The sequence below is a fragment of the Lipomyces doorenjongii genome, assembly GCF_038497915.1.
Source record: "Lipomyces doorenjongii strain NRRL Y-27504 unplaced genomic scaffold V1508scaffold_49, whole genome shotgun sequence".
NCBI classification, from domain to species: Eukaryota; Fungi; Ascomycota; class Lipomycetes; order Lipomycetales; family Lipomycetaceae; genus Lipomyces; species Lipomyces doorenjongii.
In genome coordinates, this window is record NW_027118116.1 from 52173 (window position 1) to 64046 (window position 11874).

An 11874-nucleotide genomic window follows, 5' to 3' on the forward strand; every position below is an offset into this window, starting at 1 on the left:
TAACTTGTGGCAGGGTCATGGCGCCAAATCAGTCGCTAAATAATGATGAACGAGTTTGTACATTCTCCAAATACTGGCAAAACATACGTTGATTGCCTTTGGAACTGATGTCGCCAATGTGGCCCTTTAAGGTAATTTACAGGCTTTTCTAGAATTAGGTCACCAGCTATGGCTAATCCATACCAAAGAAACGCTCGCCGTCGCCGTCGTCGTACGAGAAGGTCCTCGATAACATCGCGGCTAAGATCCGTAAGTCAGAAAGCCGTATCCTATCACTCCGTGCGTCTCTCCGTCGCATAACTGGGCTCTTAACACTCTACTCGCTACTGTTATACATTGTCTTTCTGGCGTATGTTGCTCTTGCGCAAAAATTTACAGACCTGCAGGTATTATTGCATGCCACTGGAACACCGGTCGCGATATGGCTTGCACGGAGAGGAATATTTGAGGTGTACATTCGGAGGATTAATCGCCAGGAGGCGACACTACAAGAACTGCGCAATGATCAGAAAGCTAAAATCGAGGAGTTGAAGCGTAGTATGAAATACTACACCACGAAATCACTACTTGAACGGTTCGAATCAAAAAACGGCACTAGTGGGCCAGGTAAGGACAACAGAGTGGATGAAAACGAAAAAGGAGGACGAATGCTTCAGAGAGAATTGGAACCAAGAGTCGCTGCCGCTGGCAGTGTACTGCAAAACGACATGTTGAGGCAAGAACAAATGCCAGAAGAGCATCTCTTGCAAGGGTATCCGATGCAATCGATTTCGCAGCCGCAAGAATCGCCGAGGTGGTATGATCGGATACTGGATCTTATGGTTGGCGAGGACGAGACAAACCCTCGTAACCGGTACGCGCTTATTTGTTTTCGATGTGGTACGCATAATGGACTTGCTGCGCCAGGTCAGACACCCGACAATGTGAAGTACAGTTGTCCAGTATGCGGCGAATGGAATCCGGAACAAGCACTCAGCACAACCACGGGAGGTGGTGAGGCGTCAACAACAATTGAAGAACAGAGTGAGAGTATCATCAAGATCGATGACCGGAAGAAGCCCGTCGAAGAAGCTGACGAGATATTGATTGAGAGTCCTACTCCAATACGACAGCAGCCTAAGCGGAGAGCAAAGAACGTGCCCCACGAAGTTGAGCTCGCGGAGACGGCAAAGGACAAGTAGTGTCAAATCTGTATACTATGAATGGCATAATATGGATGCTTTGCGTTTGTTTCATGAATGTAGGATGAAGAGTATTCCGAAAAGAATTTACACCATTCGTTACTCGACATACATTGCGTCTATAACTCTAATTCAAGCCTAATCCATGCTCACGAAAGGCACACAATAACGCCGGATCTATATGTACATGATTGAAATAAGCCAAAACACCCAGCTTAACCCTATGAATCACCCATATATGATGACATCGTACATTAAAACACGGCAATGGTTGCGATGTTGAACCCCCAACCGTACTCGTTGTTCCCTTACTATGAGAGATCTTCAGGCTCCAACGCAGGAGGCTCGCATGTACAGAACAAGTTCAGGTCGCCATAAGCTATAGTATCAAGTCAGTCAAAGCTAAACCAATATTCAGCAGCAATTTTAGTAACATACTGTCATCAAGACGAGTGACGGTGGGCCAGAACTTGCGTTCCTTCAAGTACGGTAATGGAAACGCTGCCTGCTCTCGAGAATACGGCCTATACCATTCACCAGTCAAGAGATCCTTTAACGAATGAGGTGAGTTCTTGAGCACATTGTTTTCCCTTGGCTGCTCCCCATCCTCGATCTGACGAATTTCCTGTCGAATTGATATTAACGCATCGCAAAATCTGTCAAGCTCAGCCAAAGACTCAGATTCAGTTGGCTCGATCATCAAGGTGCCGGCCACCGGCCACGACATAGTTGGCGCGTGGTAGCCATAGTCCTGCAATCGCTTGGCCACATCGATAGCTTCGATGTCTGCAGTCTCCTTCATTCCACGGACATCGACGATGAACTCATGGGCACACTTTCCGTGGGAATTTGTATACAATATCGGGTAATGCTCTCGCAACCGTTTAGCCATGTAGTTGGCGTTCAGTAATGCGTACTCTGTGGACTTAGTAATGCCCTTCCCACCCATAAGCTTGATATACGCCCATGAAATTGTCAAAATACTAGCTGACCCCCACGGTGCAGCCGCAACAGGCTGAATAGCAGCGCTGTCGTCGCCAGCCATACTTACCACCGGATGGCCTGGCAAAAAAGGTTCGAGATGCGATTTCACGCAGATCGGACCCACACCCGGACCACCACCGCCGTGAGGAATACAAAAAGTCTTGTGAAGATTCAAATGGCAGACGTCGACGCCCATGTCTCCCGGGCTGCAGAGACCAATCTGTGCGTTCATGTTGGCCCCGTCCATATACACTTGCCCTCCATACTTGTGGACAATATCAATCGCATCGCGCACACGGGGTTCAAAGACGCCGAAAGTCGAGGGATACGTCATCATAATGGCCGCCAGCTCATCCTTATGTGTTTCTGCCTTAGCCTCAAGATCAGCAATGTCTAGCTCGCCTTGAGCAGTACACTTGATCGCGATGACTTTCATGCCAGCCATGGCCGCAGACGCGGGATTTGTACCGTGAGCCGAGACGGGGATCAAACAAACGCTCCGGTGAGAACCTCCAGTAGCATCTAGATACGCGCGAATAACACGCAGTCCAGTATACTCTCCTTGAGCGCCAGAGTTAGGCTGCAGAGATGTCGCATCTAAGCCAGTAATATCCGCAAGATCTGCCTCTAGTTGCGAAATCAATTCAGTATAACCCTTTGCCTGGTCACGAGGCAAAAACGGATGCAGCGACCCAAATTCGGGCCAGGAAAGTGCGACCATTTGAGTCGTAGCGTTCAGTTTCATGGTGCAGCTGCCAAGTGGGATCATACTGTTTGCGAGTGAAAGATCCTTCGATTGCAAGTGATGAATGTATCGCAGCATCTCGGTCTCTGTATGGTAGCTGTTGAACGCCTTGTAATTCAAGATCTTGCCTTGTCTCTTGAACTGCAGTGGGATTGGTGCGGAAGAGATACCCGTGACTCCGAGTTCGCTGGCAAAATCTTCCACAGAGTCCAATGTAATAGTAGAGTGAGGCACGTTTGACAATGTAGAGAACACAGAAATAAGGTCGACTAGATCTTCCTTCGTAATAGTCTCATCGACAGAAGCAGAAACATCGGTATCGTTCACTTTACGGAGATTGATTCCATACTGAGCGACAGCGTGCGCGAGAACCTTATCCGCGTCGCTTGTGCGGATCGTAATAGTGTCGAACCACGTTTCATTGAGGACCTCAAACCCGAGCTTCTGGAGCGCAAACGCGAAAATGGTGGCGATAGAGTACACGCGGTTTGCAATAGCCTGCAACCCCTTTGGTCCATGATACACCGCGTACATTGCTGCCATATTCGCCAAAAGAGCCTGTGCAGTGCAGATGTTGCTCGTTGCCTTTTCTCGTCGAATATGTTGCTCACGAGTCTGAAGGGCAAGACGGTATGCATCGTCGCCGAGACGATCCTTGCTCACACCAACCAAGCGGCCAGGGATCTTTCGTTTATGGCTGTCCGACACCGCAAAAAATGCAGCATGGGGGCCTCCGTAACCCATTGGCACGCCGAACCTCTGCGAGGTGCCAAACACGATGTCTGCCTCAAACTCACTAGGCGGCCTCAAAACAGTTAATGCAAGCAAATCCGAGGCAACAGAAAATAAACCACCAGCTGCATGCACACGCTCAGAGAGAGCAGTCCAGTCGTTGAGTGATCCATCTGTAGCCGGATATTGAGCAACCGCACCAAACAAATCCTTGTCGTTCTCAGGTAATTCTTGCACAATTTTAATACCAAACACCAAAGCTCGGGATTGAATGCACGCAAGGGTCTGGGGATGCACGCTGGCATCCACGTAAAATGTTTTCTTTTTACCTCGCGTCGAATGGAAACTGAGAAGCATTGCCTCAGCCGCAGCGGACCCTTCGTCGAGTAAGGAAGCGTTTGCAATGGACATGCCAGTGAGGTCAGTAACAAGCGTCTGATAGTTTAACAGCGACTCTAGACGACCCTGAGATATTTCCGGCTGGTAAGGAGTGTAAGATGTGTACCATTCGGGACACTCGAGAATATTCCTCTGGACCACCGCTGGAACTATAGTACCGTAGTAGCCGGTCCTAGAACAGAACGTTAACGACATTGCTTCTTGTCAATACATGGAATGCAATATACCCTATATAGCTCCGTAGGACTGTATTTTTCAGCGCTATTTCCTTCAGACGTTTGGTGAGTTCTGACTCTGTAAATCCTTCGGCAGGCTTGATGCGCAATGGACGGCGTGTCAAAATCTTTTCCGGCACGACATCGGCCACAAACGCGTCGACGGAGAGATAGCCCAGCGTCTTGAGCATGTGCTTTGTATCTTTCTCATCGAGCGAGCCAACATGGCGTCTGGCGTAGGTGTCCGTCGGCGCAAAAATGCTACTCTTACGAGACCAAATCAGCGATGTTCGCGCTACTTTCTGAGCGTGAAATGGGAGTCTTTTCGTCCCTATGATGCGGAGAGACTGCATGCCGCTAGTCCAAGATGCCAGCGCGATCGGAATAGCAATGCAATAGGTATTTGGATAGTTCCTTCGGCGTGGTCAGCTCTGGCAGAAGATTACCTAGAACTGGCCGTGTTTCGCTGGTAAAAGAGCATGCAAACTTCGGGTCAGAGCAGAATAAACCAGGAGTCATTTTTATCCGCCCCTGTTTGCATTATATTGTGCCCGAGCTCGACGCCAACAACGCATGGACGCAAGCCACCATACAAACAATCCGACCCGTCACGTGCCGGTCTAACCTCCGACCGGGAAGGTACCCGAGATTCACATACTGCAGCAATCACTCATTGTCGGCTTCGTCTGCAGCTAACTAAGTGTAAAGAACAGTGGTCACCAGGAGTGAATTGCCAGAACGACGTCATTATTATACATAACTTTGGTTCAGCAAAAGTAAGTGGCTTACCAGCAATATGCGAAGTAGTAGATCACGCACACTGCTAATATGATACCATCAATCTGCAGCAAGAGATATGGTCGCCCAAGGTCTGACTCAAGAGCAACTGGCCGCATTTGAGCGCGACGGCTATCTTCTACTTCCCGGCGAACTCTCGCCTGGACGAGTGAAAGCACTCTTTGGCGAGACTGCAGGGCTACTAGCCGACTTTCAACTCCGAGACCATCCGCTTACCAAGTTCTCCACCGACGAGAAAGCCCACATTGGCAATGATTACTTTCTAAAGTCCTCTGATAAAGTCCGGTTCTTTTTCGAACAAGACGCGTTTAACGAAATCGGCGAATTGACGCGTCCGAAAGAAAATGCCATCAACAAGATCGGGCATGCACTTCATAACCTTAACGACGAATTTCGAGCGGACACGATCAATGATCGGAACCGCGCTATAGCGCAGAGTATTGGATTTAAAGATCCGTTGGTTTTACAGAGTATGATTATTTGCAAGCAGCCGGAGATTGGTGGAAAAGTGCCTAGCCATCAGGATTCCGTCTTCTTGTACACCAATCCTCCCAGCGCCGTTGGATTTTGGTACGCGCTTGAGGACTGCACCGCGGAAAATGGTGCTCTTTCTTTTGTGGCTGGGTCGCACAAGTGGGCTAATATTGCGAAGCGAATGATTCGTGTGGACGGAAATAAGCAGGGAACGGGATTTATTACACTTGACGGTGTCGAGCCACCACGGGAGCCAGATGAAGATGAATTTATCATGCCTGCCTGTCCAGCTGGTAAGCTGTCACTAGGTCCTAATTTCTACTGTTTCGTATACTGATCAGTCTGTAGGAACTCTTATTCTCATACATGGCTCCATTCTCCATAAATCCGAAACGAACAAGTCACAGAAATCCCGATATGCTTATACTTTCCATTTGATCGAGGGCGAAAATGAGTACGACAATCTCAATTGGCTGCAAGTCCCGCCCATAGAAGAAGGAGGCCGCAATTTTACTCATTTATATGCTTGACCAGTTTTTACGACTATTAGTCTCTTTCGCAATTTATTTTGGTACATATACGGCGTTGCATGAATAGTTATGTCGTAACTAGCACATTTAAACAGTAAACCCAACGATTACATCTGAATTGTGCAATGAATGACTGTGCTAATCAAGCTGCGGCCATAGGCTGAACGGCTGCGTAATGCAAGTACGCGCTCAAAGTCTTGACACCGTTAATATAGTTAATGAGATCCAGCTTCTCGTTGATCGAGTGAGCGCCATCGTCGCCACGGCCCATAGGGAGCAACAAAACATTTTTCTTTAGCTCCTCCTCAAATGTCAAAGTCACAGGAATAGATCCACCTTCTCTAGTAAAGTCGGGATCAACTTTCCAGACGGCCTTGGTAGCTTTCTTCGCGGCCTCGAAGTTCCAGTGGTTGGGGCTCGAGAGCCACCACATACCATCATGCATGAGCTTGATCTCCATCTTATTTTTTGACCCTAGGTCTTTCCAGACCTTATTGACGTACTTGGAAACACACTCGTCGAGTTCTCGGGGAGTGATATTGGGCACAGTGCGGATAGAAAACTTGCCAGAGACCTTCGCTGGGATAACCGTCTTCGCGCCAGGCGCGGAGAACGCGCCCTCTACACCGTGAAGAGAAAGAGTCGGGTAGCGCCATCGAGCCATGAGCGACTCCTTCTCAGTATCGAAAAGATTTGTCTTGGATCCGGTAGCCGCGTAGAGGTCGTCCATTGAGTACTTGATGTCGTCATACAACTTCTCTTCCTCCGGAGTGAGTGGAACAACCATGTCCATGATTCCTGGAATCAAGATGTTGCCTTGCGGAGATACGAGCTTGGAGAGAATATGCGTGAGATCGATTAGTGGCTCGGAAACCATACCACCAAATATACCAGAGTGCAAGTCAGCGGAAGGACCAGATACAGTTACAGAATAGTAGCTGCATCCTCGGATACCGTAGGTGAGGACAGGATGCGAAGTTCCAAGCCACTATATTTCCAATTAGACATCAATTTTCGCCACTAAATCTCGACACATGACATACGTAGTTGTCACAAATGCAGGTGGCATCGACACCCTTGAAGAACTTGTCCTTTTCGGCCCTGATCAGATCATCCAAACCGTCGCTGCCGTACTCCTCCATACCCTCAAAACACATTACCAGGTTCACGGGAAGCTCGATTCCAGCCCTCTGATGAGCCTGAATGGAGTTTATCCAGCCCATAACCGGTCCCTTGTCGTCCGTAGAACCACGACCGATAAGCTTTCCGTCTTTCTCGACTAACTGGAAGGGCTCGGTGTCCCACCCATCCTCCACGAGAGCGGGCTGGACGTCGTAATGACCGTAAACTAGGATATTGCGCTTTTTGGGGTCATTCCCGTAGCGGCCAAGTACAATTGGAGGCAGATCGATATCGGTGCCTTCTTGCTTGCCAAGCTCGCGGAGCTCAATCTCTGCGCCGAGTGCTGTCAACTCGCTCTTAATGAAGTGCGCCATCTGCAGCCAGTCGTATCAGCAATGACCATTAGCACATAAAAGAGTGCAATATACCTCAACGACTTTTGGACGAAGAGTCAGGTCCGCAGAGACGGATGGAATCGAAACCGCCTTGGAGAGTCCTTATTGCGCAATGGCTATTAATCGTCGATCCGTGCATGATGCAGCCAATAAATATGACACTTACTGCCAGTGAAGTCAGACGAGAGCGCGTCGATTCTAGTAGCAATTGAGTCAGATCGAGCTCCTCACACTCATGCGAAGTCTGTATCCCAGGCAAAAGGCGGGGACAAAGAAACGCAACTGAACATACGTGGAGAATAGAGGATTGAGCGATGCTTCGACGTCAGGCATTGTGCTGGAGCTAATGTGAACTGATTGGAGTAACTGACGATAAAAACGAGTTTGGATGCAGATTGATGAGAATACGGGCGGCGAGCGAGTTAAGTGCAATGAGCCACGCACACGAAATAAGAAGGCAGTGAGCGGCCGCACGGGGAACATTATCAGCTTATCAAAAAGCGCGGCTGCTGGCAGCGTTCGCTGCGGAGAATTGGAGCCGCTTGCAGGAAGGTTACTTAATTCGTATAATACGCGAAGCTAGAGAAGCAGCAAACTGACCAGTTCTGTTGAACACGGACGCTGTTCGCTTTGTCGTGCCGGGCTGAAAGTTCGGGTCGGACTACGTAAGTTCTCCGAATTAGAGGCATGAACCGTTATATGCATAACATTAGATAACGTAGATGGAGTCGTGGATCCGACAATATGCTAGTCATATCGTTGTGCTGGTATGTGGATTAACATGGCGATTTCCGGCTATCACGAGCTCAGCAAATCTGGAAAATCGTATATTATTATAATGTATTTAAGCTATGCCAAACTACATCTGTCCGTATTAAGAAGTTGTAAATATACCAGTGCGAAAACCAACGTATTGGTACGAAAAGTGCGATTGGCCGTCATTAAACATTGGCCGTGATATATTATCTGCATTCAAGCTTCTACGCTGACATATACACATTGCAGCCTAGTAGTTGCGCGCAAGTGGACAATCAGGTATCCAATGCCCGAATCGATACCTTACTCCACAATTCAGCGGTCGTCATTTTATCAGCATGTGTGCTTTGGATAACTCCATGGCGATAGGTTCACGTACATATATTATAATCTCCGTCTTGCGCATTAAAGTTTTTCCGAGAATGGTGCGCAAGTACAGCGCGGGTCGGGTCACACGTAGGTTTGCCAAACTGAGCGTCACCAGTTCATTTGGATCAACCAGGACGTCATTTTGATACGCAGGGACACCGAGTGATCTCCACCAACAGCACGCAATATAAACGAACACGAAGGCAGTAAATAGTCCAGATAATTTGATATTCGCTGTTACTAGTATATTTGGAGCACAATGCGTGACATGCCTGCGCCAGGGTTTGCGGATATTAAGGTCGAGGCGCCAGCGATCGCCCTACAGCCATGTCGATATAGAACGGTATGAAGATCATATTACAGCGATGGTGTATGATGTTTAACGAATGCTCCTATAGGGAAAAGTTCTAGGGCAGGGATCATATTCTGTCGTTAAAGAAGCAGTGCATATAGAGACTGGCCAGTGAGTAGCTCGGTCCCGGCAACGATCGGAACTAACCCGCTATTCTGCAGAAAGTTTGCCGCAAAGATTATAAATAAGCGACTGATGGCAGGCCGGGAGAAATTGGGACGTATATGGTTGGGTCGTCAATTGACTAGAACGTTGCGTACTAATTGTTCCTGTAGGTGCGCAACGAGATATCAGTTTTGAAGAAGATTTCAGCTGGACATAGAAATATCTTAACATTGATCGACTTCTTTGAAACGTCAAATAATTGTACGTTGTAGCAAAATGGCCGGCTACTGCAGATTAAGACTGATTAGTTGTTTATAGTGTATTTAATAACGGATATTGCTTACGGTGGCGAGCTGTTCGACAGAATACTAAACAAAGGTTCCTACTACGAATCTGATGCAGTAGCTTTAGTAAGATCTATTACGTCTGCAGTATGCTATCTACATTCGCACGGAATAGTTCACCGAGGTATATATGTTTCATTAGATATATACAAGCAACCTGATCTGACTCTAGCGCCCAGATTTGAAACCAGAAAATCTATTGTTTCGAACTGCGGATGACAATGATGATTTACTAATAGCAGACTTTGGATTGTCGCGAATTATAGAGGAAGAACAGTTTAATATCCTGAAAACTACTTGCGGAACTCCTGGATACATGGCGCCTGAAATGGTTAAGAAAACAGGTCATGGCAAACCGGTGTAGGTAGTATTCGCAATAGCTAAAGAGCTCTCTAACAGGTTTAGTGACGTATGGGCTATTGGCGTCATCACATACTTTTTACTCTGCGGTTACACGCCATTTGATCGTGACACAACGGCAGAAGAAATGAAAGCAGTTCTTAGTGCCGAATATGATTTTGAGCCAGAGGAATACTGGGCAGATATTTCTGACAATGGTATAGCAATCGCTGTTCAAAATACGGGGCCATTCGCTGACTTTTATGCAGCCAAGGATTTCATACGTCAGATACTCGTGGTCGATCCAGGGAAACGGCTTACTGCGGAACAGTGCCTGCGACACCCGTTCCTGTTTCAGGAGGCACCGGATGACGAGACGAATCTTCTCCCGAGTCTACGCTCAAATCTACTTCTGCGGAAATCTTTCCATTCAACCACAGACTCACCTAGCAACAAATTTATTAAACGGCTGACTGACGGAACGATTATGGATGGTAAATTTAGCGAGAGTCCAGAAGCCATCAAATCTCCTACCGCGAATACGTCACCGATTGATCATCAGCCTCCGCTGTGGACTTAACTGGAATCTTATATCTTTCAATAGCTACGTCGATTGTATCAGTATGGTTGTGAACTTGAGGCGTTGAAGGAACGACCCTTGGACGGGTGGGATTATACACGTTGTTTTGGTTAAATAGTCGTGAGACATTCTTCTTGGTAATGGTTAGAATTAGCAGACATTGTCAACCTTCGTCACCTCTCCGTCATGATCACCCAAATCCAGCTTTAGGGCCCTATTGAACATCTCGTAAAGCATCTCAAGACCCAGCTTGGTGACCGCAGGATCGTACCGTCCCTTCGAATTCTCGTCTCTGACAAACGCATGCTACACGAACGAGATCAGTCATTGCCAGCAACGAACACTTAACTAGGACATACCTGAGCACCAGCGACTTCCCAGAACGAAAAGAAGACCCCGGCTTCATATAGAGTCTTTCTAATAAGGTCACGACCTTCCAACGGCACGTGGGGATCTAAAGTACCAAAGATCTAGAAAATGTCAGTCTCCGTTAGTCCAGTAGCTTCAAATGCCTTACCATTAACAGTTCTCCCTTAATTTCCTTCGCACGCTTCAGCGAGTCATCGTTTTTCCCCTTTCCAAGAGTAGCGGAATGTATATCTGTCCCAAAAAAGCACACTGCCGCCTTGACCCGACGATCGAAAGCCGCTCTGAATGCAAGATGGCCACCAAGACACATGCCGGTGGCTCCGATCTTGCCATTGCACGTTGGAAGACTAGTCAAATAGTCGATTGTAAGAGTGGCGTCCTCATCGTAAGATTCTAGTGGCTTCTCGATCTTGTAGTCGTTGCCCTTGTCGGTTCCGGGGCCATCGTATGGAAGTGCTTCCCAGCCTGTACCCAATTGTCAGCGACCCACTTCAGATTCATGTGATTGCAGGTGCAAATGCAATACGAATACTCACTTTCGAAGTTATGATAAACTGAAGGCGCGGCGACAATGAATCCCTGGCCCGCGATCTGTTTAGCTAGACGTGCGACAGGACCTTGGCGCGACATACATCAGCATTCGGCTTGTTGAGTCCGTTTGATACACATACCGGTAACTACAAAGAATTAGCATATCATTTATAAGGTATACAACATTGTAGATCATAAGCACCTTGATAGATCTCAGAATAAACGAGAACGCCGGGGAACTTGGCCCTGGGATATCCAGGCAGGACAGGGTGATATATGAACACACGCATACTCGTGCCACACGATGTCTTAATGTCAGTATAAGTCTCATTAATCAGCATTTTGTCTGATTAAGCTATTTCAGAATTGACAATGCAGTCTAGTATTCGGCATGAGATAACTTGGGACTGGGTGATGTAGACGATTTGTTGCGGTTAAGTGTCGACCGCACAATATTGACCCAGAGCTGGGTCAGGATACAGCCTCTCACGAGTTCTTGCGCACCCGACTCTTATACGTCATTCAGCATGTCCGTCGGACGATCGGTTACACAC

At 47.7% G+C, this 11874-nt stretch overlaps 6 protein-coding genes across 6 annotated transcripts; 3 read left to right on the plus strand and 3 right to left on the minus strand.

The window, feature by feature from the left end:
• Window positions 1–47: 47 nt before the first annotated feature.
• V1508DRAFT_390001 (uncharacterized protein) lies at window positions 48–1330 on the plus strand. Its single transcript, XM_066937907.1, has 2 exons — window positions 48–131; window positions 189–1330. The coding sequence occupies exons 1-2, from the start codon at window positions 108–110 to the stop codon at window positions 1179–1181; spliced, it is 1017 nt and encodes a 338-aa protein (XP_066794200.1). The 5' UTR covers window positions 48–107; the 3' UTR covers window positions 1182–1330.
• On the minus strand, window positions 1183–4786 carry V1508DRAFT_390002 (glycine cleavage system P-protein-domain-containing protein). Its single transcript, XM_066937908.1, has 3 exons — window positions 4269–4786; window positions 1620–4213; window positions 1183–1560 (listed from the first exon to the last, which is right to left on the minus strand). The coding sequence occupies exons 1-3, from the start codon at window positions 4607–4609 to the stop codon at window positions 1493–1495; spliced, it is 3003 nt and encodes a 1000-aa protein (XP_066794201.1). The 5' UTR covers window positions 4610–4786; the 3' UTR covers window positions 1183–1492.
• Window positions 4787–5112: 326 nt separating this feature from the next.
• V1508DRAFT_358336 (uncharacterized protein) lies at window positions 5113–6058 on the plus strand (the record flags this gene model as incomplete). The annotated part of the gene is made up of 2 exons (XM_066937058.1): window positions 5113–5821; window positions 5877–6058. 2 exons carry the CDS (start codon window positions 5113–5115, stop codon window positions 6056–6058), a joined length of 891 nt encoding a protein of 296 aa, XP_066794202.1.
• Window positions 6059–6200: 142 nt separating this feature from the next.
• Window positions 6201–7554, minus strand: V1508DRAFT_405689 (uncharacterized protein; the record flags this gene model as incomplete). The annotated part of the gene is made up of 2 exons (XM_066938714.1): window positions 6201–7046; window positions 7102–7554. The coding sequence occupies 2 exons, from the start codon at window positions 7552–7554 to the stop codon at window positions 6201–6203; spliced, it is 1299 nt and encodes a 432-aa protein (XP_066794203.1).
• A 1471-nt stretch (window positions 7555–9025) lies between these two features.
• On the plus strand, window positions 9026–10899 carry V1508DRAFT_450138 (calmodulin-binding protein kinase; the record flags this gene model as incomplete). The annotated part of the gene is made up of 8 exons (XM_066942483.1): window positions 9026–9043; window positions 9099–9163; window positions 9214–9287; window positions 9347–9418; window positions 9476–9625; window positions 9681–9861; window positions 9907–10058; window positions 10110–10899. Coding segments are annotated over 8 exons (1023 nt in total), but the record flags the coding sequence as incomplete, so codon positions are not given.
• V1508DRAFT_422360 (Alpha/Beta hydrolase protein) lies at window positions 10286–11787 on the minus strand. The gene is made up of 6 exons (XM_066941014.1): window positions 11523–11787; window positions 11461–11466; window positions 11326–11406; window positions 10938–11254; window positions 10780–10890; window positions 10286–10726 (listed from the first exon to the last, which is right to left on the minus strand). Exons 1-6 carry the CDS (start codon window positions 11659–11661, stop codon window positions 10571–10573), a joined length of 810 nt encoding a protein of 269 aa, XP_066794205.1. The 5' UTR covers window positions 11662–11787; the 3' UTR covers window positions 10286–10570.
• Between the last annotated feature and the right edge of the window lie 87 nt (window positions 11788–11874).